We start from the raw sequence: 23,350 nt of genomic DNA on the forward strand, positions 1-23,350 counted from the left end.
CGCATCATTATTGTCTTTCTTAAAAAAGGATGTATAGTTCATTTTTCATATGGTAACAATACGATGAGATCTCGAAAACACCTAACTCATATTTGTAGCTAAAATAACTGTAAGTCGATGGCTCAAGTCGAAAAAAGCGTATCTCCGATTGCGACATTGTACATTTCGCTTGAGTTTTATTTTTTTGAAAGAACACTAACCGATAGTTTTCTTTTGAAATTTTCTCCTTCTCTCATTCAAACATATTCACAGAGAATTCCCAGGAGATATTTTGGTTAATTTTCTCTTTAAAAAGTAAAATTTAGTCGGGAATTTTGAAGCTTTGCGAAGCAATTACACATGTTTTAACTTTAGCAATCGCTATACACTTCTTTCTATATATACCCTGGAACAAAAATAGTGTAATTACACAAATAGCGCATTGATAATCAGGACCGGATTTAGGATTTTTGGGTCCATGCATCTGGGGGTTTTGACTCGAAAATTTCCTCGAAACTCTCGCTGCAATGTGGTCCCCTTTTTTAATGGATGGACCTTTAGAGAATGAAAGTTGAAAGTTTCGCTAGAGAAACTAATTCACCCGGTTATATCGGCAGATCTACTTTTTTCTCTAAAGTGCAAGTTAGTCTCGTGGCCAGAGGGTGCGCTACGAGAGGGGAAAGAGATGAAGATATATCTCGGGAAATTGTGTGTGCATGAGAAGGGGACGGGAGAAAGATTTCAAAATATAAGTTTGCAAATATCGGAGCCCACTCAGGCGGCGGCGGAAATATGCGCGGAATGTATAGATAATTTACCTCCCGGGAGGGGACTTTATTGTTTGTGGCCATTACTTATACTCGGAGGGTGACACGAAATATCTGAGGAATTTCGGTTTATCAATATTGGGTTTCGGAAGCTCCTCGGTTCTCAGTCCCCAGGCTTAAGTTTCGGACCACTTATTTCAGTGTATTAAGATCGATTCCGTCCAGCACTCATATTCAACCGAACGCAGAGAGGATGGCATTCATTCTTGCAAACATGCCATACTTTCTTATTCTACAAAACCCATCGAAAATTTGGAAAATTCGCACGTTGTAAAACTACACCTAGATATTAAAATATCAGAGACGGTATATCGTAGGGCCCCCGACCCCTAACCCCGCACCGCTATTCTTCTAATGTATAAGGAGTTATTTGGATGTCAACACGCAGATTTCTCAGTTGACGGATGACCGAACATTTGAGCGCAATTCTTTTGGCAATCTCCAACCTATTTAGCAAAAACTTGTGACGCAAAGCTCACTCCGACATTCATCAGACATCAATAGGCGAATTTTATCGGATATTCTGCTCAATAGCGTTGCTCTCCGAACTTAAATTTTGTCTCGCCCGATTACTTGAAAGTTTCTGCCAAAATGAGCACGCGCTCATCAAGGAATAATTCCACTGGTTTGGCAACATAGCCGAAAGGATGATATCGTAAGGGTCCCCTGGAGACCATCCGAAAGACAGAGCATCGGAAGAAGACACAAGATGCCGGTCAACCCTTCAAGATTGTCGACTTTGGTCCCAGTTCTACTCGGGCGTAATTGCTTCCCTCGTCAACAGCAAATGTAACGCAAACAATTGAATTAATCACGGCCAAATTGCAAGATCCAGCCATGGTCCGCGGCACTCCGAGGATTTCTCCCCCAAACTGCCCTCACGGCCATAAAGTGGCCTTTTCAGAGAAGCAGAACACATACTGTTGCCTTAGATTATCAAAATACAGAGAGCGGTGGCGCGTAAATGTATGTACATTCCTATGTTACAGAGAGCAAGCGTAGATCTGATGAAACTAGTGACAAAAGTGCGTCATGTACTGCTCTGCTAAGGAAGAACGTCGTATGAACATTCTAGAGTTGCCAAATTTCACCGGATATAACAAGTATATTTTTGAGAATATGTACTTCATAGTTCTACTTGAAATTTCCAGATATTTTAGATAAAAATGCGAACAAAATTGTCTGAAAATTTTGAGGAAAGATATTCACAATTTTTCTAAGAAATCCTAGTTTTATCGAGGGAAGTTTGGCAATGTCTGACGGTTCATACGGCGTTTTCCCTTAGCACGGTAGTGTAGTAAGTACACTTATGACTAAATCTGAAACGACTGCCTCGCCACTACCTACTGTATGAATTCTATGAAATAATAGTGTCAATGGAGAATTTGCACGCAATTTTTTTATTGCTTCATCTGAAAGTGCCTAATGAGCTGAGTTCGCAATATTTTTCATAATTTTTTTCTGACACGGGAAATTGGAGAAAAATTGATTTAAAAGTGAGAAAATGCGCCGCCTTGTGACGTCATCTGGCGGCATTTCCCATTTAAACACATGTATTTTAGCAGAATCGGTTATTTTGTCATATCTCCTCTAATAATCGCTCAATTTATGAATCAAGGGTATCTTCGTGTTCAGTTCACTCAGAGGATTCCACTTAAACAGGAAATTCATCAAATTTCAGACCCTTGCAAATTCTCCGGCGAGACTGGGGTTTGATCATTTACAATATTCGTCAAAAACAGGCTGCCTAGCTTCGAGTTGATCATTTAAAGCGTCCAGCCCACCTACAAACTAGGGGCCTCAAAGAGCCTCATCGATGGAACTGTTGACTGTTGCCTTTCAAAGATCGTCGGCTGAGGGTAACCGATGTGTTCGGGATACATCACAGATCAGATCTTGAAATTTTCAAGGCATTCCGTGCAGAAATGGCTGAGAAATAGAAGAATTAGTGCCAGTTTGAGAGCCCCAGTTTGTACGTGGGCTGGACGCTTAAGATAGAAACGGAAGAAAGACAGTTGTACCAACTCGCGGTATTCGCCTCATTTGATATTTAAAACATATGATCGTCCCCAGAAAAATGGACCATTGTTCCAAAAAAACTCAGGCATTAAAACGTATTATGTAAGCTCGCAAGGAAAAAACACGTGAGCATTTTGGGAAGTATTGCAAAAAAGGAAAAGAAAAAGAATGACAGCTAAAAATTTACCCCTAGTTTCGTCCAATCATCACTCGATGCATTGATCAGTTTTCGACATTGATACATATTGAGAAATCGTAAAGTTCCAGCTCCGGCTCCCGAGCGAATTTAAGGTGATTCGGTGGACGGCATATTTTGTGTCAGAATGGCATGCGATATATCGCATCAATTGGTTCCATTTTTTCAGCTACTCGTCGTTTTTTTCGAATTTTGAGATCGCAATTCTGTTGTCAGGAGACTAAAGCACTCACTCACCAATTTTAACAAAGAAATTCAACGTAATAAAGGCGTGGTTTTTTTTTAGAGAGAAAATATTGCATTCGAGTGCAGTTTTGATATCAGTATCGAATGCGATGTTTTCTCTCTAAAAAACCACGCATTTATTACGTTGAATTTCTTTGTTAAAATTGGTGAGTGAGTGCTTTAGTCTCCTGACAACAGAATTGCGATCTCAAAATTGGAAAAAAATGACGAGTAGCTGAAAAAATGGAATCAATTGATGCAATGTATCGCATGCCGTTCTGACAAAAAAAAATGGCGTCCATCGAATCATCTTAACCAAAAGCATGGAAGCATCAAACGTAAGATAAATTGGATCCATAAAATAAATGCCTCTCGTAAGATCACTCGGAAAGCTACTTCAATATTTGTAATTTCAGAAGAACGTAAGTAAGTTGTAATTCAGAGCCTCCCCCTGGATAGAAAGCGGGACCGAGGACAATCAACCACGCAGCATATCTCAACCGTAGGTAAGTAAATTCCTTTTTCATTTATTCTAAGCGGCGCTGACGACATAAACGCGTTTTCTCTCCCATTTATCCACGCAAATCGGGTTCTGGCTCCATTAGTGCCCGAATGCCATCCTAATCGGTGCATATTTGGGCAAATTAGGCAAGCGGGGAAAAAGCGAAAAAAGGAGGCCGCGCGCTCTCTCGGCAAGTGCTGCTTAATGTTGTGTTAAAATATACTCAGCCAATAAACAGGATGCATGCTCCTAATATTAACGACATGTAAGCGAGCAATTCCGGAGGTATATTTCACAGACCCGCCCTTGGAGGGTGTGGGCTGGGGGCTTAATCAAACGCTTCTCGTGTCATTAAGCGTAATATTGTATTACCTTTCGACTTTTTTGGCACACGAGCTAAGAGTAGTTTCCATCCGTCTCCCCCTCAGCCTCATACTTACAACACCAGTCGATGCCTCTACAGAAATTTCAATTATTTTTGTTCTTGCCTAAAGGGGACTTGTATTTTATAATTTAGTCTTCCTTTAAAGAGAATCTGTGCGCAGCGGGCTAATTCTTGAAATTCATAGACCAAGCTATAGACAAATAAGACATAGGGAGTATGGAGCGATCCCATTGGTTGAAATGTGGGGTTGATATCAGACTAATGATGGACTAACTTAAGGGTCTCTAGTGGGTTGCCGTTAGTTAGTCTATTACCTACCTCCTTTGTCCATGGCAACCACCCGCTACCACCAATAGGATCCACCCATAACCCGTTTGTCTTCTATATCTATAGCCTTGTCTATCAATTTCAATGATCGGCCCGCAGGAAAAGGAGAGTTTTGAATGGCATCATAAGATATGGCTATTTATTACGTTATAGCTGTGATTTTCATGAAATTTTCAAGAGTAAGACGCTACCCAGTATTCATTTCGTACGGCACTCTATCAGTCTCCTCGCGTCTTATGGAGGAAAGGGGAGGGGGCTGTAATAATGTGAACAATGATTTGAAACTTCAATAAGTGTAAAAAAAATTACTCTCATTTCATCCTTAACAGTTAATGAATATTCATTGATTAGAAAATCTTCCTTGCATTAACGTGAATATTGAAAAGAGTCATCAAACCCTGTTGATGCGTCTCTATACACTCTCATATTTCAACAGTTTACTCCAAGAATTTCCTTTTCGAAAAAGAACAAACTAGGAAAGTTGCGCAGATGATTTTGGGATGCAATAAGTATCGCTGTCATGAAGAGGTGATCGGCGCAACCGGACGCTGCGACAGCACAGCGGAACTATCCGCCTTCATATTTCTGAATATGCAACACGCCCATCCTCGGAACACGAATAGTCGCATTCAGGCGCCGTGCGCCGTTTTCAACGCTGCAGTGCATTGCCTCGGCGCTTCGGCCGTTAATGGGATACTGACTTACAGTAATTCAATTTTTTGCATTTAACGCGTACGCCTACCATCTTTTCTTGAGGATCATTTTTATAATCTTTTCCTCTTGAATGGAAACAACGTAGTACAGCAGTTAGCGCAATTCAAATCGTCACTTAGGAGTGGGCCGCGTCCAGATTTCCAACAACGATATTGCAATGATTCCTGTGTAAAATCAATCAAAATAGGAATAGTATCCATAGAATTTCCACACTGTACTATGATAACCGTCATATTACTTCGCTAATAGATTTGCAAAGCTCAACGATTTACACATTTCATGGATTCGTCCGTTGTGCCTGCCTTTCTGTAAATAGTAATGGCAAGTTTGGGTAGCTATAGGTGCGGTTGGTGTCTCATGATTTAGAGGTCATTGGGCCTCTTTGGCATTTTTGAGCGCTCAAAAATAATTTTTGAACGGTGAAGAGATGTATTCTAGAGAAATAAAACTACCACACGGTCTGTCAGTCGCGACGATAGACTTTGATCTGATCATCAGAGCACATAGTTTAGATTGGCCTCGACATTTCTTTTTTCAGCTCTTTCATCTTCCCTCTCCCTTTAGTTTATCTAAACCTTTCCTTAAATGGACGTATTTATTCATGTAAAAAAGAACTTTACACAAAGGAATTAAATCAAAATGAACTATGTAGAAATAACTTGCGTGATCATAGTTTCTCTCTATTTAGTTCATTTTTCCATAGTTTTATTTAGCATAATTAATTATATATGTCTCTCTCGTGGCAAACCATTGTGTTAGAAACATACATTCGGAATAAAAGAAAGGTAAATATAGAATCAGAAAAGAAGGACAAAGGGAGAAAGTAGCTTATTTCGGTCAACACCGACCCTTGGAGACAGCAGGGAGCTCAACGCTGAAAGAATTCGACGTATTTAAATGAAAATGGACTATTTCCATCGGGGCTCAGGCTCTGAGACTCGTAAGAATGCGTGCATGACGGGGCTCATGTCACAATGGAGATGTTGCATGTGTGAGGAATTTGCGATTTGACTGTTGATTCTTATGCAAAAGTTCGCGAGAAACACGATGGTGCCACTAGCCACTGGTTTTCTCTGAAAGCGACTCCCAAGCTCAAAAAAAGCTCTCAAGTTGAGGTCAAAATGGAGGAGATATCCCACGCTATCCTGAGAGTCCACCTCTACATCAAGACCAACTCTCCATGCAAATATAGGGAGCAAATACATTAGCAGTAATGGCGTGTTTACAGTTTTAGAGTCTCCAAAAAAAGTGGCAGCCCTGTCAATAATGTATCTGGTCCCTATCTTTGCATGGAGAGTTGGTATTGATGTAGAGGGGGACTCTCAGGATAGCGTGGGATATCCCCTCCATTTTGAGAGTTTTTTTTGAGCTTGGGAGTTGATTTCAGAGAAAACCAGTGGCTAGTGGCACCATCGTGTTTCTCGCGAACTTTTACATAAGAATCAATAGTCAAATCGCTAATTCCTCACACATGCAACATCTCCATTGAGTATTTCCTTTTGATTTAAACACGTCCGATTGAGACGTCAAGAGACCACGCGAGACAACTCTCTCGCCACCGATGGAGGAACACACGCCCCAGGACATAGATTTCCAATAAAAAACACTTATTTTCATTCGAGATTTGCATAAAGACGCTCGGAGGCGCCCCTTTAGCTGTCCTCATCACTTTTCGGGGAGCTGTCGAATCCTATCCGACTGCGGTGGATCTCGTGCGCGGCGCCAAGTGCACTAAAGCACCCCCTCGTCCCCGCCGCCCTTACCTCCCCCCGATGTAACAATAAAATGATTTGCTGACGACGCAATCCGAGACTCGTGATAGTGGAGATTATATACAGTCACCGCGGCAGACTAAGCGGGAATTATCGCGGGGTCTCCGCGGGAAGCTGAGAGTTGCGCTCGGAGTGATCTCAATATCCACAAGGGATGAAGATGTCAAGCGCTCTGCCCTGGGGATGAGGGTTGAGGGCGCGGGGAGAGCGCTTTCTCCTTCCGTCATGCGGCTGTTTTGCTTCCAGCCGTGACAACGGCCGATAGACAACCCTTTTTGCGGCGGAGCCTCGCATGAGTGCCTGCCTTTTAATTTATGGAGCTCGGGGTTGTCATGTAGCCTGGGTTCTTCGCAGGAGCCCGAAAATTGGCTCAAGCACGCGGCATTTACGCCCAGTTTGGATGGCAGGGTTTTTCAACGCCCCCGTCGCTAGCCAGCGGGCCGATTATTGAAACTGATGGACAAAGAAGACATAAGGAGTATGGAGCGATCCTATTGGTTGACATGGTTGGTTCTTATAGACTAAGGAAGAAAATGATGGACTAACTGTCGGGTCTTTAGTGGGTTGCCGTTAGTTAGTCCATTACCTACCTCCCATGTCCATTGCCACCACCTGCCTCCACCAATAGGATCCCTCCAAATCCCTTTTTTCGTCTTTGTCTATAACTTTGTCTATAAGTTTCAATAATCGGCCCGCAGGAGTGTTTTCATTGCTCGAAAATTTGTCAAGGGACCGTTTATGCATGAACGGAGTTGACCGAAATCAGTCTAACTGCATTTCGCGTCTGACTCCCACTCGTTTTCTTTTTTTACACATGCCTTAATTGATGAGCTTAATACTTTTCCAAAAGAGGGTCAGCAATGCCACACGATCAGACCGTGCGCAGTTTATCAATGTCATATGTTATGATTTGGTGCTGATCATCGAATTAGGCAATCACAGTCTTTGATAGGATGTGTTCTCGCCCATTGGACGGCTTTATCAGATCATGTGACTTTACCTAGTGGAATTGTTTGCGATTTTGGTTGGAGCCCCGCACCAACAGTCTAAGCAATGTAATCGAGCGAGGCAAGCGATAAATCTGGAGCTCAACGATATTCTTCACCTAATAATGATTGAGTAGCAACTTGATGAGCAAAGAATCGAATACGATTCGCCTAATGATGACTGATGAATGTCGGGATGAGCACTTTGTTAGGCGAGTTTTTACAAATTGAGATAGGATTGCTGAAAAAATCGCTCAAGTCTTCGGTCATGAGTTATTACTGAGGGAATCTGACCGTAGACCTCCGAAAGCAACTTTCACACCAGCGGGCCGATTATTGAAATTAATAGACAAAGCTATTGACAAAGAAGAGAAAAGGGATACGGTGGGATACTATTAGTGAAAGCGGATGGTGGCAATGGACAAAGGAGTTCGATAATAGACTAACAGCAGCCGACAAGAGACCCGACAGTTAGTCCATCATTTTCCCTCTCAGTCTGTTAACCACCAGTTGCAACCAATAGGATCGCTTCATACTCCCTATGTCTTCTTTATCTATAGCTTTGTCTATCAATTTTAATAATCAGTCCGCAGGGAAGATAACACTGCGGGGTCTCTGCAGTATATCGATGGCCAAACTGCGAGACTACGTATCTCCATTACAGTGTTTCATAATTTCCGCTCTCGTTTTATTTTTGCAAATAGCTGTACAGAACGCTATATTTATACGCGCGATAGCTATATTAATGCAGAGCATCCTGCTGACAGAGAAGAAAAATCATGGAAGTTTTCAAGAAATTATGTTGACTGGTTCTCCAAAGAAAAAATGAAGTATGACAGGAAGTCTGCAACGTCGCAAACGGAGATTCGTGGTTTCACACTTTGGCTCGATGTATACGGATCACATTTTGCGATAAGGAACCACTATCACTGGCTCTTCAATAAAAGCACCTTTTCGCATGGGAAAACCAATGGCATAAATGCTGTTTCTAAAATGAACGAGAGATAGTGGTTCCATATTGCAAAATGTGCCCCATATTGTCTCTTTGCCCTATTTGCTCTATTGCCCTCAATGCAAGGTCTCTCGGGGAGAATGGATCCCGGAGGTTTAGTCCAGGAAAAGAGAAGCCAAAGTACGGGTAATCTAGACAAATTTGTGACCCACGATTTTTTTATCGATTGTTATAGAGAATGAACAAGCGGTTAGCCTCTTCCGCTGGATTTATAATGTACTTTTTCATACATCAGCATTGCCCATTTTTCGAGGCACCCTTAAAGGTTTAAATATACGTGCTTTGGTAGTTTCAATTGCCTACCACGTGAAATTGCGTCCTCTACAATGTTTAAAATAACTACTATTTTGCCATAGCGAACGGATAAGCAGCTGTTCCAAAAAAACTTGAAAATTTGGTAAAAATTACCATAACCTAAACGATTTGGGAGTGAATGAGTCAGAACCTCATACTGCCGTGCCGAGGAAGAACACCGTATGAGCCACCTGGCGTTGCCGAATTTCCTTTGGTTAATCACGAATCTAGAGAAAGTTTGCGAATATCTTTCTTCCAATTTTTAAGATAATTTTGTTCGCAAATTTCACCTAGAGCTCCTGAAAATTTCAAGGAAAAATATTCGTAGCTTTCCTCAAAATCACCATTTTATTGGAGGAAATTTGGAAACTCGCGAATGTTCATACGGCGTTTTTCCTCAGCACGGCAGCGTAGCGGGCTTATTGTTAGCATATTCGGAATCAACCGTTCATTTTCTTTGAGAATCTATCAAAAAACCTCTTGTTGCAATTTTGTCAAGGTTCCGTCCCTCTTTTCCTCGACTAGTTGGGCAACTTGGGCAAAGGAGCGATTCCGCCGACAATAAGTTATAAGTAGCGAGTCGCCTCGGCTTTCGATCGACTCAGCACTAAACGGAGTTGGGTGCGTCAGCAACACGCTCTCTCGTTTCCGGCCCCGGCCTCCTTGCCGCGCCGCGACGGAAAAGCCCCCCCCCCCCCCGCCCCCCGCCCCCGGGAAAAGCGCGGATCCGGCAGCCGCGCTTCCGCCGATGCCGCCAACATAATTAAATTTAAAATATTCCCGTTTAATTTTCCGCACATGTTCCGCGCCAGTTTTCCCGGCTTCCGGTCGTGTTTCCCGCACCATTGAGGTCGGGCACCCCCTTCCCCTCCCCTTCCCCCGTCGCTTGGGAAGTTGACATCTCGCCCGCAACGTATGGATTTACGAGCTGGGGATCGTGGGGGGCGGGGGATCTTGTTTCAGTATTCATGTGTGAGATGGCTCCGAGGCGCTGTTACAAGTGGTTTTTCCCGCGGTTTTTAGCCTTTCCTGTGTTTGATTGAGCCATCCGTGCGATAGTTGAATCTGCACCGCATTCTCATGAAGTTTAAATGCAGGCTGAATGAAGCGGAGTGCCGAATAATCGCTTACATTTATTCTCTGAATGCTCCAGTGCTTGGATATTTTTTGAGCTTAGCCTGGTAGCGCTAGACGTCATATTAATTTACAAAAAAAATATTTTTAAAAAAATGTGTACTGAAGATCAAATTGAAGAAAGTTGTAATTTCTCAGGGGTTTTTCCGTAATTTTTAGAAGATGACGTAAAAAAATGTAGTTTACTTATTTTCTAATATTTACACCTTCATTCGTGCGTTACTTACTACAATTACCACTGCAGCCACGAATGCCGATAACATCAAAATTGAGTTATTGATCACATTGTTTATAGGAGAATTTTAAGGACATTTCTGTAAAGAAGATGCCTAAAACAAAGAGGCATAACTCATTGTAGTAAAAAAAAAACTCGGTAATTTTTATGGTCTAAAAGATGTACGTACAGTTAGTTTCTTTCTTCATTAGGACAATTACCTGTCGCAATTGGTAAGAACCGATGGCGTCATAGACGACTTTGTGCTCGACGATCGCTCTCTTAGCTATCACTGGATTTTCATACCTTATCGAAATTGTAAGATTGCTTTGCTGGTGACGGAACATATTAATACGTAAAAAAGGTTTAGTTTTTCCATGTGCTGGGTGCAGGAATATTTAAGGGCTCGAACATATGGTAACAAGTCTTAAAAGGTCCTCTTGAGAAAAACCACTCAAATAAGTTCTACTTTTTAATGGTACTAAAGACCTCATTTCTTAATATTCCGCCACGGAACTCTGGAAATGTCAAAGATTAAATCAGCTTAATTGAGATTCAAACGACCTTTTCAGTGAATGAGACATTAACGAAGCTTTGGTCCTTTTATTTAATGGCAAAACTTCAATTTCTTCCCTCATAAAATTGCGAAATATAGTAATAACGCAACCCCTCCACCCATGCAGGTGATGTTTCTTTAGGATCACAGAGGAACGCGTTTCTGCGGGGCAAAGCCACAAAGTTGATGCTAATTAATATTTCTATCATAATTACTTAAAATATAACTACGAGTATCAATAGCATCAGTTAGGTAGGTGGGCGCATATGAAGGGGCGCGATCTGCAACCCTCTGACTTAAAATTGCTGAGGCAAAAGGGTCTACGCCGCTCTTGGTAATTAATTCTCGAGGCTTTTTGGAGATTTTGAACCTCTTACAACGCACTAGTTTAAAGCGTCCGTAAATAAGACAAACGAAAGCAGGTCATATGTTGTAGCAACTCGCTTATTGTAACGTATCTGAGGGGATCGGCAAAGAATTCAGTAATTGCTTTTAAGTATGTTAGGTGGCCCCAGGCCTCACAAGTTATTACCCAGGTACCCTTGATGCGGAGAAGGAATGCGCTTTAGATCTTAATTACTGTAATTCGATTTTATGTCGTAGGAATTTTGCGAGCTCATGGTGCCAATTTACAGAACTGAGCTTACCTATCTTAGGGTTTGGAAAGTCTTAATGTTTGTGAGCCTGCTTGCTCGCTCCTTTAAAAAATTAACCTATACCAATAGGAGCCGTGAAAATTAGTGAGGTTCGTTTTTGTAGGATCTAAATAAAACTGATAAAGTTTAAAGGTCTGTTCTAAATCGTAGGGAAGCAAGTAGCGTTATTTTACTGATTTTGGATTTCCGAAAAACGGGAAACAATTATTAAAATGTGCGAGTTTCGAAAACTTACTTTTAGACTTTAACCAAGGTATTGTTGATGAATGATAACTAAAAAATCGTAATTACATATAACATGTGGTATCCCTAATTTGAGTGTTATTTTACTATTTTAACTGTCCTAGACTAAAATGACAGCGAGGGCTAGGACCGGTAGTTTGATGTCGTGGCCATAAATGACCTTTCGTTTTGGTGAAACGTGAACTGCCTTCAGTTTAGAGAATATGCAATTCGTAAATATGCGGGCCTCTGAGTGCTAATCCGGCCCTGTCTGGTTATAATATTAAAATGATCAAGAAATCTAGGCTCCCTAAAGATTCAAAGAACAAGAAACTAATTTTGCCTTTTCGAAACTATCGCGTCAGTTTTTACCGTTGGATAAATGTTGAAGGAAAATAAGACAAGGCGACTTTTTCGGCCATCTTTATGAACGTTTATTTTGAACAAACAATCGAAGTCATCACATTCGAACCAACTCCTCTTCATTTTCGACATTGTAGAACGCTTTACGTTTACGAACGGATGCAAGTACAACATACAGGAAGCTGCAAATCGACAAAATAAGGATTATGCCGATGAAAGTCACCACGAAAATCTTGCTCGTCACTAAGTGCCCAAAAGCTGCTCCGTAACTTCGGAACATCATCGTACACTTTTGTTCCTTTTCTCTCGGTTTGACTATGCGGCCAAGTGTTGAGTACCTGACACTAACGGTGAACTCTTTGTTCAGCGTGAACATTCTAATGTTACAAACCGTGGCACTTTCCTTCATAACGAGCTCCGTGGGCTCTGACGAGCAGATTACCGTGTTCCTCTGGAAACTGCAGTTCGACCGAAAAGGAACGAATCCAGGCGTCTCCACGTTAGAGGCATTGAAAACTATAGACGCGCTGTCGCCACAATCCATGCAGCCGTAACTACCGAAATACTCAACGTTGCACTTGCCTCGTTTCTGCTCTAAACTTCCACCCCAGCTCCCCAACTGGATGGTCGCAGAGCTGCTCTTGTGTGTTTCGAGAACCTCGACCACGGAAGGACTCGTGTTCTTGATGACGGCACGTGGCTGTTCGAACTCATTCTTGCGTCTCAAGAAGGCACCGATCATGCTCGGCTGAGGCACACTGCAGTTACGATAGCAGCTTTCCAAATACTCACAATCGCCCAGGGCACTCAAGTCAAAATGCTTCTCCTCATTCGTGTTCAGGGCGATCTGAATGTCACCGAAGAAACCCTCCTTCGGTTCATCGAACTGCGAACTGTTGGCGTAGTACAGTTCGGCGTTATGTCGTAGCAGAGATTGCAAGGGCATTGCCTCTGACGATACGTTATGTACAGTGATCGAAATTATGTCGTTGCTTCGAATATTGAAATTCGACAAATCTAGATCGTAAACGGATTCCCCTACGATGAATTTTGTCTCGCGCGAGCTGCTGGACTCTCTGGCGGTAAATTTAATCCAGCCTTTTTGCTCTGTTTTATGTAGCACTTCGTACAAAGGCCCGCTTTTGGTCACCTGCTTGAACATACCACAACTCACAGTTCCGTTTTGGAATTCATTCCAGAGACATTCATAGTGGTTTGCGCTGACTGAGTGAGCAGCCTGTAGTTTTGCATCCGCTTGTACGTTGCAATCATGCTCGCAATGCTCGTGATCTTCACAACATTCGCATGCATAGAAAAAAGTAACATTATATTCTGATGTGTAGTAAACCAGCTCGTATTTTGTCACCCAAACAAAATCAGAGACCACCAAAGACACTCGCTTCCCGTGATCATCTTCTATACAGATTTCGGAGCCTTTATTCACAACGAAGGGTGACGAGTCAGGAGAGCAATGGGAATCGTGGCATAGCATGGTTATGTGGTTCGAATCCACCGTTACCACTATGTCGCAGGCTTCTCGATAGCCCATCAATAAAAATCCAACCGCCATCACTAGTGTTCCGAAAGCCATGGGACTATGGGACCGAATTCTACCGGCCTCTCTTATTGTCTTGGAGTCCGAGCAGCGCTGGACTCGACTGGCGATCTTTTTTAGGGCACTTCAAACAATATGAGATTCCGTTTGAAGATGCTTAACTTCGATGATCAACGAACTTCTTCCGCGCATTTTGACCAAAAAAACGTTCAAGCATCTTACCATCGGCTGAATTAGTTTCGGCTACGCGCCAAAATTGATACGTAGTTGAGTTTGATCATTTGATTTGGGTGAAAGATGCAAGTCCTCGAGTGCCTACAAAACAAAAGAAATTTTAGAAGAAACGAAACTGCGGAACATTAAAAAAAAAGGTTGCATTGTAATCAGATGTAATAAGGACAAATGCTGATTCCCGCACCCCCAAGCCCCAAAAAATAAATAGCACAGTTCAAATTTACAGAGTATAGGTATTTTAATGTTCGATGCGATTATTGTGCCTGTCGTGCATCGTCATAAATTATGCGTAAAAATGTGAAGAAGAACCTTCGGAGAATATAGCCATGAATAAATAATAATAATTTGCAAAATGAATTTTCGTTTCTTTAGTATCTATTAATTTTAGAATTGCCACTTTACAGGAACATTATCAATCAGAGAGTTTTTCATGAAACAAGCCTGAAATTAACTCTGTGGATCACAATTTGCACAGAAAATTTGGAAATTTTAATCTCATAGTTTGTAAAGACTCAATGTATTGTAGAATGGACCACTAGACAAGGTACGAATTTCAGCATTCTGATACATGTTTCTCAACCAAAATTTTACGTAGAACACGATACGCACAACGAAAATTACCAAAATCAACTCCTGACGAAGATATTTAATGATTCTTGATGCGTGAATTCAAACCACCCGCTCATGAAAACTCAATGCTCTACGTGATTCACATCGCGCGCTAAATGTTTATCATGACAGTCTCTGCGATGTAAAAATCTTCAACTTCAATCTTGACACTTTGGCTCAGCTATAGCAAATTACCAATAGTTTGAACAACACATGGTGGATAATGAACATTGCTCGATTGAGAAGCTTGCTGAAACCGTTGTAGTACGCGATTTGACTCACGTAGAGCTTTGAGTTTCTTGTGAGCGGGCAGTTCAAATTCCTCGTAATCAGTGCGAAATAAAAACGTTAATATCTTCGCTAGAAGTTGATTTTGGTAATTTTCGTAGTGTGAATCGTGTTCTACGTGAAATTCTGGTTAAGAAACATGTATCAGATTGCTTAAATTCGTACCTTGTCTAGTGGTCCATTGTAATTTGACACGCATATGAGTAGAGTCTAGAGTGGTTAGAATATACCATACTTTGGTAGTCCCGCGTAAAACCCAAAATTACGAACAACAGATGACTTCAATACTCTAATAAAATGGGCAAACATCTAAAATCAGGGCCGGATTAAGGGGGTGGCCACATGGGCCGCGGCCCATGGCGGCAAATCGAGAGGGCGGCAAATTTTGCAATTTTTTTAAATGTAGGTATAAAAAAATGTCGGAATTAGAAAAAAAATTACAAACAAGAAAAGGCGACAAAATCTCTCATTTTCTGAGAGAATAGTAATTTTTAATTTTGTCGTCTTTCAGTGATAAAAGAGACAGCACCTTTCTGTAGTCGAGTTAAGAGACAAACAAGCAATTTGGCCTGGAACGGCGCGGCGCAGAGAGCAATGATGACGAGGACTTGAGATAAAAAGGAGAAGCCCTCGGCGCGGCGATCGGCATGTAATACATATTAGCGCCTACAAGACTGCACGAATACTTCACGCATTGCATCAAACACAGTGCGGTCAGCGCAAAACACATGGCGCCTACGAGACTGCGTGAATAATTCACGCATTGCGCCAAATACGGTGCGGTCTGCGCGGCGCGGCGGCGGAAGTTAAAATCATTAAACCACACTCATGTTTGTTCTTTCATAATTTTTTTGTTCATTTCTTATGAATGAAAGGCCTTGTCCACACAGAGATAGGTTTACGAAACTTAACTTTTGCTAGTAGCGTTGACAGGGCATTCCCAAAACATGTGTTCAACACGAGTAAACGCGTCTTATGCACCCCTCCCCCGCTGGCACGTTTACTTGATGGTTTTTATTGATGTTTCAATACGAATGAGAAGGAGGCGGCAAAATAAAGGCAGCCCATGGGCGGCAAGTAGGTAGATCCGGCCCTGTCTACAATTAATTCTTTTAGTTTTAAAATCACAGTCGAAGCACGGTAAGAAGAAAGACGATGTCTCCTCTGTTTTTCAAATGAAAAACCATACGTTACATGATTGCGGCTATTTTGAGTTCTACGCGGCGTTATCAAACCGAGGCGACGATGTACCTAAATATTAATAACATCTTCATGTGGCGGAAAACTCAAAGATACGCAAATTTTATACACTATAGCTATTATGTGAGGTAAGGTGGAAATTTCAGACTTTACGAGTGGTATTATTATAATCTTTAAGCGGGTTTTCAGACTTTACCGGTGTTTTTATCAAAATCTTTAAATTGTTTTCACCATGAATACAACTCTCTTTCATAGCTCCATTATACACGCATATGATGATACGGTTCGTTGCCTGAGCATAACTAATCAAAAATCCAAGCTCCTACTCTCTGATTCATTCTTCAATAAACTTGTTCCAAGACTTTTTGACGTTTTCTCCATTCTGGATTACAACTCTCTCTGTCAAGTAAGAGTTCGGGATTATCCATTCTGCGGGCCGATTATTAAAATTTTGTGCTTATTGAGCGGATATAGGTTGAACGGTGGATCGTGATTGGTCGGCTATGTCTTATCGCTGCCTTGTCGTGCCTTTGTCGGGTCGAATTCACGACAAGCTAAAGGCACCTTTTGAGTTCCCGACAGTATGGCGTCTATTCCACCTGACAAAGGCACGACAAAGCAGCGATAAGACATAGCCGACCAATAACGCTCCGCCGTTTAAGCTGTGTCCGCCAGACAACAATAATCGGTCCGCAGGGTGAGTTGACAATAAGTTGACGTACCTGAATTTCACAAATATTTACTAATAAAAGTTATGTACGGTTTTCACAAAATTACTTAGTGTTGAAGCCGATAGGTTGTGGAGTCTGATTCGAATGAACACAAATCAGGGAAAATCAACTCATTAATTTAAACTTTGAAACGAACTTCGAGATGTTTAGCGTCGAGCACACGAGACAAACGAGACACGTCATGACAACAACTGAGCGAGATGATCTCCGAAGGCCGTGTGGCAGGAAACGCGATATCGCCCCAGGAATTTTGATAGTCGTGTTTATCGATAAACATGTTATGTTTAAGGATATTTTATTGTTCTCCCTCAGATTACTGAATGTGAATGCAATGATCGGAAGGATGCAGCAGTATTTGTTCATCGTAGGACTAAAATGTTCCAGGCATATCCTGTTTTTATAGGTTTTCCCTACGGAACAAAATTTTTGAACCAAAACTCACAGAATGCATTGACTGTGCACGTTACTTTATCAGCCTGATTTTGAAAGAAGCAAATTCTTCCATTTAATTTCCGACCGGGGAGATTTGAACTCCTTGACTGACCCTACTAGGAATTGGTAAATTCTCTGACGGCAGAGGTTTTCGAAATTTAAACTCCTAGACGAATTAAATTATTTTCAATAATACACCCCTAGTCGGTCGTCGGGTTGTGCTGCCAATTGTCAATAAAATTTACAAGATTATCATGATAAATTTGTAGAAAGTGAAGAAATATTTGGACTCCTTGCCGGAAACATACATAGACCCTAACCGACCCGACTCCCGCTATCCCTCTTTTCTTGGGCAAGCAGCAGTATTTTTGAAGATAAGTACAAATCCAGCGCATGTGAATCATTCCACTGCCGGCGGAGTTCACTCGTTCAGCCGTTACCATTCCAAACGCGATAAAAGTAATCAAGTTTTAAAATACTAATAAATTGAAATATATGCAAACATGGTGCAGTGCAAAAGCAAGGCAAGGCACACTGGTAAAAAAAAATTGGCCTCCGGCCAATTTATGCGCGGCGCTTCGCGCCGCGTACCGGCGCTACGCGCCGGCATTTGGGGGGCTTCGCCCCCCCATCCGCTTAGCGGATTGGTGCGGGGACCGCACGGGACTTTCTCGCTCGAGCCGGCGCTTCGCGCCGGCATAGACACTTTTACTGGAATATTTAGAAAAATACTGCCAATTTTACAAAATCATAAAGTTTGATTGGAATTTTGATCACAGGATAATAGTTATGAAATTTTTATTCAAACCATTGAACTTCATTGTAAATGTCTTCGCGATATGTGGTGAATTCATATATTCGGACTCGACTTGTTGATTTTATGAGGCATCTTCAATTAAATATGTAATTGATTAACTAAGTCTCCTGTCAAATATGGCGATCCGTAAAAATCTTAGCTTTTCTACGATTCATTAGGATCCATTAGATTCATTGACATCATACTTCAGATACGATTTTATATTATAATCTCTCCTTAAGCACGGTCAAAAGCCATCAAATATCTACTTGAATGGGTAGAATGACTATTCGATGTTCAAATAGTCTTAAAACTAAACGGTTTTCGCTTAGCATCTCCCAAATTTTAAATTTGGCGGGCGAATCTACCTGCTGGAAGGTTCACGACACCCCGCCAGGAGCGCCATCTCCTTACCGCGTATCCCCGTAACTCAAAGCGAAAACAATAGAGAGCGCCATCGACAAACGTCAACCAGAGACAAGTCAACAAACGTCACGTTATAACAATTATAACCTCATTCATTAACAAGCATTAAATCAGTCATATTTGTGCCGAATTATTACATTATATTTGTGCTTAGTACCTCGTAAAAAGGAACCGCAAAAGATGGAATCTGCCGGGATTCTAAATTCATTAACAACAAACATATTAGTTTTTAATAAAGATCTAAGTGTCAGTTCTTGGCGTTAGCTTGATGATTCATAGTACCTTTGTAATGTGAGTATGTATCTAATTAGTTGTCTAATTTTGCTTTGTGATTACCTACGGAGTAATTTTGGAAATAGTATATGATGCATTATATAATGCATTTGAATTCCTAGGTTTCACCTGACTCAAAGCGTTTGCTGCTATTATCTAGAAGCGCTCCGACTCATTTATCAGAGAATTGAGCGTTTCCTATCGGCCCCTCTGCAATTATGAGATTAGTCCATGAATCCTTTAGGAACTTAAATTAATGACTCAGATGGTGCTTTTGAGCCAACTTTCAAAGAATTAAAGGCAGTTTTTCAAAATCTACAGTCCATGAGCTCTCCGTGTGACCGAAGTGCTCTCCTCGCTATATGACGCGTAACCCTTCAATTTTTAGTTTAGTCCAAAGACCTCGTAGGAACTTAAATTAATGAACCAGGTGGTGCTCTTATGCCAACTTTCGAAGAATTGAAGGCATTTTTTTTTATTTTTTTTCAAATTTACAGCCCTTGAAAATGAGCTGTTTCGCGGAGCAAAGTGCCCTACTTTTGGGCCTCGTATCTCTTGAATTTTGAGTTTAGTCCAAAGATCTTTTTGGAACTTAAATTAATGACCCAGGTGATGTGCTTGATGCCCATTGTTAAAGAATTAAAGACATTTTTCAAAATTTACAGTCTTTCAAAATGAGCTTTCCGTGTGATTTTGCTAAAAATGGACAATTGAGCGTAGCCCCCCCAAATTTTAGCGTACCTCAAAATCGTTGGACGTGCATAAGGAGACCATAGATATGGTGTCCTGTGCCAATTTTGAATGAAATCGAACAGATAGATTCTGAGATATCGCTGTAGACAGATTTGGGGGACGCCACACGGACGGACACACATTTTTTCAAGTATGGTTATTTTTACTCCTGGGACCTTAAAACGTCTAGAAATGATGAAATTTCAACTTTTTTTTTTTTTTTTTTTTTGGAGGATGACAATACTTCCTCTCTACCCTATGGGAGCGAGAAAGTAAAAACCTCTTGGACCAAAGCCGCATCGCATTGACTTAAGAGAGCAGTTTCTTGTATCCGGATTTAAGAGTCTTAAACTCTTGTTTCAAGCGGATTTCGCATTGATTCAAGCGGATTTTGCATTGAAACAAGAGTCCAGACTCTTAAATCCGGCGACAAGAAACTGCACTCTTGAACCAAGAGGTTTTTTTTACCAGTGCAAGGAAAAAACGTACCCTTAAAAATATGCAAAAATGAAGGAAGATGATTACGTCTATTATAGTTAGTCTATTACCTACTCATCTTGTCGATTGAACCCACCTATTTCCACTAGTAGGATCGCTCCAATCTCCATTTGTCTGCTTTGTCTATAGCTTTGTCTATCAATATCAATGATCAGCCTGCTGAAACGAGTGGAGTGAGCTTTGCCGATTTGAGGAGGTCGTCACTATTATTCTCGTCCAAGATGCTTCTCGTCAAGTTCAGAATATCAGAGTTGTAAATTCATAATTTAGTGGTTGATGCGTCCGTGCCCTCCAATGGCGAGTTTGTTTCAGTTTGCGAGGACTTCATCTCAGCCTCCCCCTCGTCCCCTCATCCTGCCCCCCCCCCCCTCAAGCTTTGTTCCGTTCAGTTGACTCCCAGAATTAATTAAATCACGATAAGTGAGGGAATTCAAAGAGATGGAAGATCACGGGGGAGGTTTGCGATTGCATCCGCTCTCCACTTTTCACCCAAGTAGAACATCTTCTGTAAATTTTTACATACAACCGGGACCCAACGAGGCTCTGAGACTCAAAAAGACTAGATGACGTCATGATCAGCGAATTTTGATTGAAACTGAATTTTTGTGAGAAATTCACATTAAATTTGAACCTAACACGCTAATTGGATTACATTTTGCAAAAGGGAACCACTATCTCTGGCTCTCTCATAAAAGCACATATCTGCATAGGGAAACCAATGGCATGCATGTTGTTTCTAAAATGGGCCAGTAATAGTGGTTCTTTATTGCAAAATGTAACCCAATTCGTCGTCTCCGAGGAGAAGGAACGTAACTTCATTCCAAGGTGGCAAAATCGACTCAAACAATTGAATGTTTCACATGTGTGAACCTGTGCAATTTTTGTTCACAATTTTTATGATAGTTTCATGAAAAATCTGTGAAATTCCCTGTCAAAAATGTACAAGACTGGTGAGAATGCAATTTGCGAGGGGAAATTTGCCACTATTGAGATGTAGGTTAATGAATTTGCTTATGGTAGAGCTTACATTTTCTCTCTCGGGAAAAGCTATCCTCAGAAGTTGAGGTATATCTTCAACAGTAGCTGCTGAAAAATCCAGCTCGTCTCGTAGCTGAAATCTGATTCCGAGATAGGCGATTATTTTAGTATTATGATAGGTATAATTATCACTGAAATTAAATAATTTTAGCAGCAAGCAGTATCAGGGCAGGATTTACCTACTTGCCGCTCATGGGCCGCCTGTATTTTGCCGCCCCCTTCTCTTTCGTTTTGAAACATCAATAAAAACCATCAAGTGAACGTGCCAGCGGGGGAAGGATGCAGAAGATGCGTTCACTTGTGTTGGACACATTTTTTGGGAAAGCCCTGTCAACACTACTAGCAAAAGTTCACGGAACTTTGCGCGAAAGTTAAGTTCCGTAAACCTATCTCTGTGTGGACAAGGCCTTCCATTCATAAGAAATGAGCGAAAAAATTATGAAAGAACAAACATAAATGTAGTTTAATGATTTTAACTTCCGAGGCCGCGCCGCGCAGACTGCACCGTGTTTGGCGCAATGCGTGAGGTATTCCGACAGTCTTGTAGGCGCTAAGCGTTTCACGCTGAACGCACTGTCTTTGGCGCAATGCGTGAAGTATTCATGCATTCTTGTAGGCGCTATGCGTTTCACGCTGACTGCAGTGACCGCACTGTGTTTCATGCAATGCGTGAAGTATTCGTGCAGTCTTGTAGGCGCTAATATGTGTTACATGCCGACCGCCGCGCCGAGAGATTCTCCTTTTCATCTCAAGTCCTCGTCATCATTTCTCTGTAAGTCGCGCCGTTCCAGTCCAAATTGCGTGTTTGGTTTCTTTCTTAACTCGACTAACTAAAGGTGCTGTCTCTTGTATCACTGAAAGACGACAAAATTAGAAATTACGATACTCTCAGGAAATGAGAGATTTTGTTGCCTTTTCTCGTTTGTAATTTTTTTTATACCAACATTTAAAAAAATTGCAAAATTTGCCGCCCCCTAGATTTGCCCTCATGGGCCGCGGCCCATGTGGTCATCCCCTTAATCTTGCCCTGAGCAGTATATCTATAGCATGTGCAAAGTAAAAAACAAGCTCTATTTCTATAATATTAAAGGCTTGCAATTATTAACATTAAAGCGCAGTGACATAAATATTTTAGAGAGCGTTATAATTCCAGCTCTTTTGATCTTATTTGGAAGAAGAAACTACTAGCTACAAATATTTTAGTGCATCATGGAATTTTCTGGAAAGAAATGAAATCAAACATGATCAAAATTCAAAACACAGCGGCGGTGCCCATGATGCGGGGATGCATTTCTCGCCAAGGTTTGTCTAAGATTCACTTCAATAACGCTATTTTTTGAAGTCGAAAATCAACATTATGTCAAACAGAATTCGGTTTCGGAAGACAGCCCGAATCATTAACAGTGGCGTGGCTTGAATTGCGATGTATCGATTGTTATGCCATTTAAACCTATGGTATAAAATCGATTATTAAGGTGTTCGCTGCGGACACCGTGTTTATCGATCCTTTTCCATAGGTATAAATGGCATAACAATCGATACATCGCAAAGCACGCCACGTCTCTGATCATTAAAACGCGAATTCGATTTTTTTTTCAGTGAACAGCGTGCTGCCTGCTCTTTAATACGTGCATTTACGACTAATTTCACGAAGACGTTCAAAGCCGCCATAATCCGGAGGTCACATTGTAATTTCTTGATTGCGGGAAGGCTTACATCAAAAGCTAGGAGTTAAATTACTTACGGGACCTTTTCCGGGGGTGGAAGTTGCCCTCTCGGTAGGTTCGATCAAGCAGAAGTCGGGACAATCTTCACCTCGCGCTTGATATCATCCCGAGAAGATCGTTAAACTGCAATTTAAGATAAACGGAGGGAGGAGGGGAGGGGGTTGGGAAGCGAAAAGGAAGGGTGAAAGATCAAGCGAAGCATGGCCTTGCATGTACCCCCGTTTCATTTTTGAGGGGTGTTGCCACAGTTTGTATGCACTTCTCAGGGGTTTCGAAACGTTTGTCGTTAATCGTCCTTAGCGATGTTGATAATAAAGCAGTGCTTGGAAAAATGTTTCCGGGTAAGCTTTTTTACCCTCTTGCTGGGCCTAATCGAGGATCATTTTCTCAACAAATTCTACACAACCCCCCCCCCCCCATTTTTTGAG

General features: G+C 41.5%; 1 protein-coding gene across 1 annotated transcript; it reads right to left on the reverse strand.

Moving 5' to 3' along the window:
- Nucleotides 1–12,430: 12,430 nt before the first annotated feature.
- Nucleotides 12,431–17,219, reverse strand: LOC109040266 (uncharacterized). Its single transcript, XM_019056145.2, has 2 exons — nucleotides 16,992–17,219; nucleotides 12,431–14,253 (listed from the first exon to the last, which is right to left on the reverse strand). Exon 2 carries the CDS (start codon nucleotides 13,972–13,974, stop codon nucleotides 12,481–12,483), a length of 1,494 nt encoding a protein of 497 aa, XP_018911690.2. The 5' UTR covers nucleotides 13,975–14,253; nucleotides 16,992–17,219; the 3' UTR covers nucleotides 12,431–12,480.
- Nucleotides 17,220–23,350: the final 6,131 nt, after the last annotated feature.

This window comes from Bemisia tabaci, chromosome 1, assembly GCF_918797505.1.
Source record: "Bemisia tabaci chromosome 1, PGI_BMITA_v3".
In the NCBI taxonomy this organism is placed as follows: domain Eukaryota; kingdom Metazoa; phylum Arthropoda; class Insecta; order Hemiptera; family Aleyrodidae; genus Bemisia; species Bemisia tabaci.

What these genes read in the sequence shown, in the direction of transcription:
- LOC109040266 (XM_019056145.2), bottom strand. Translation starts at nt 13,974, where the DNA reads ATGGCTTTCGGAACACTAGTGATGGCGGTTGGATTTTTATTGATGGGC.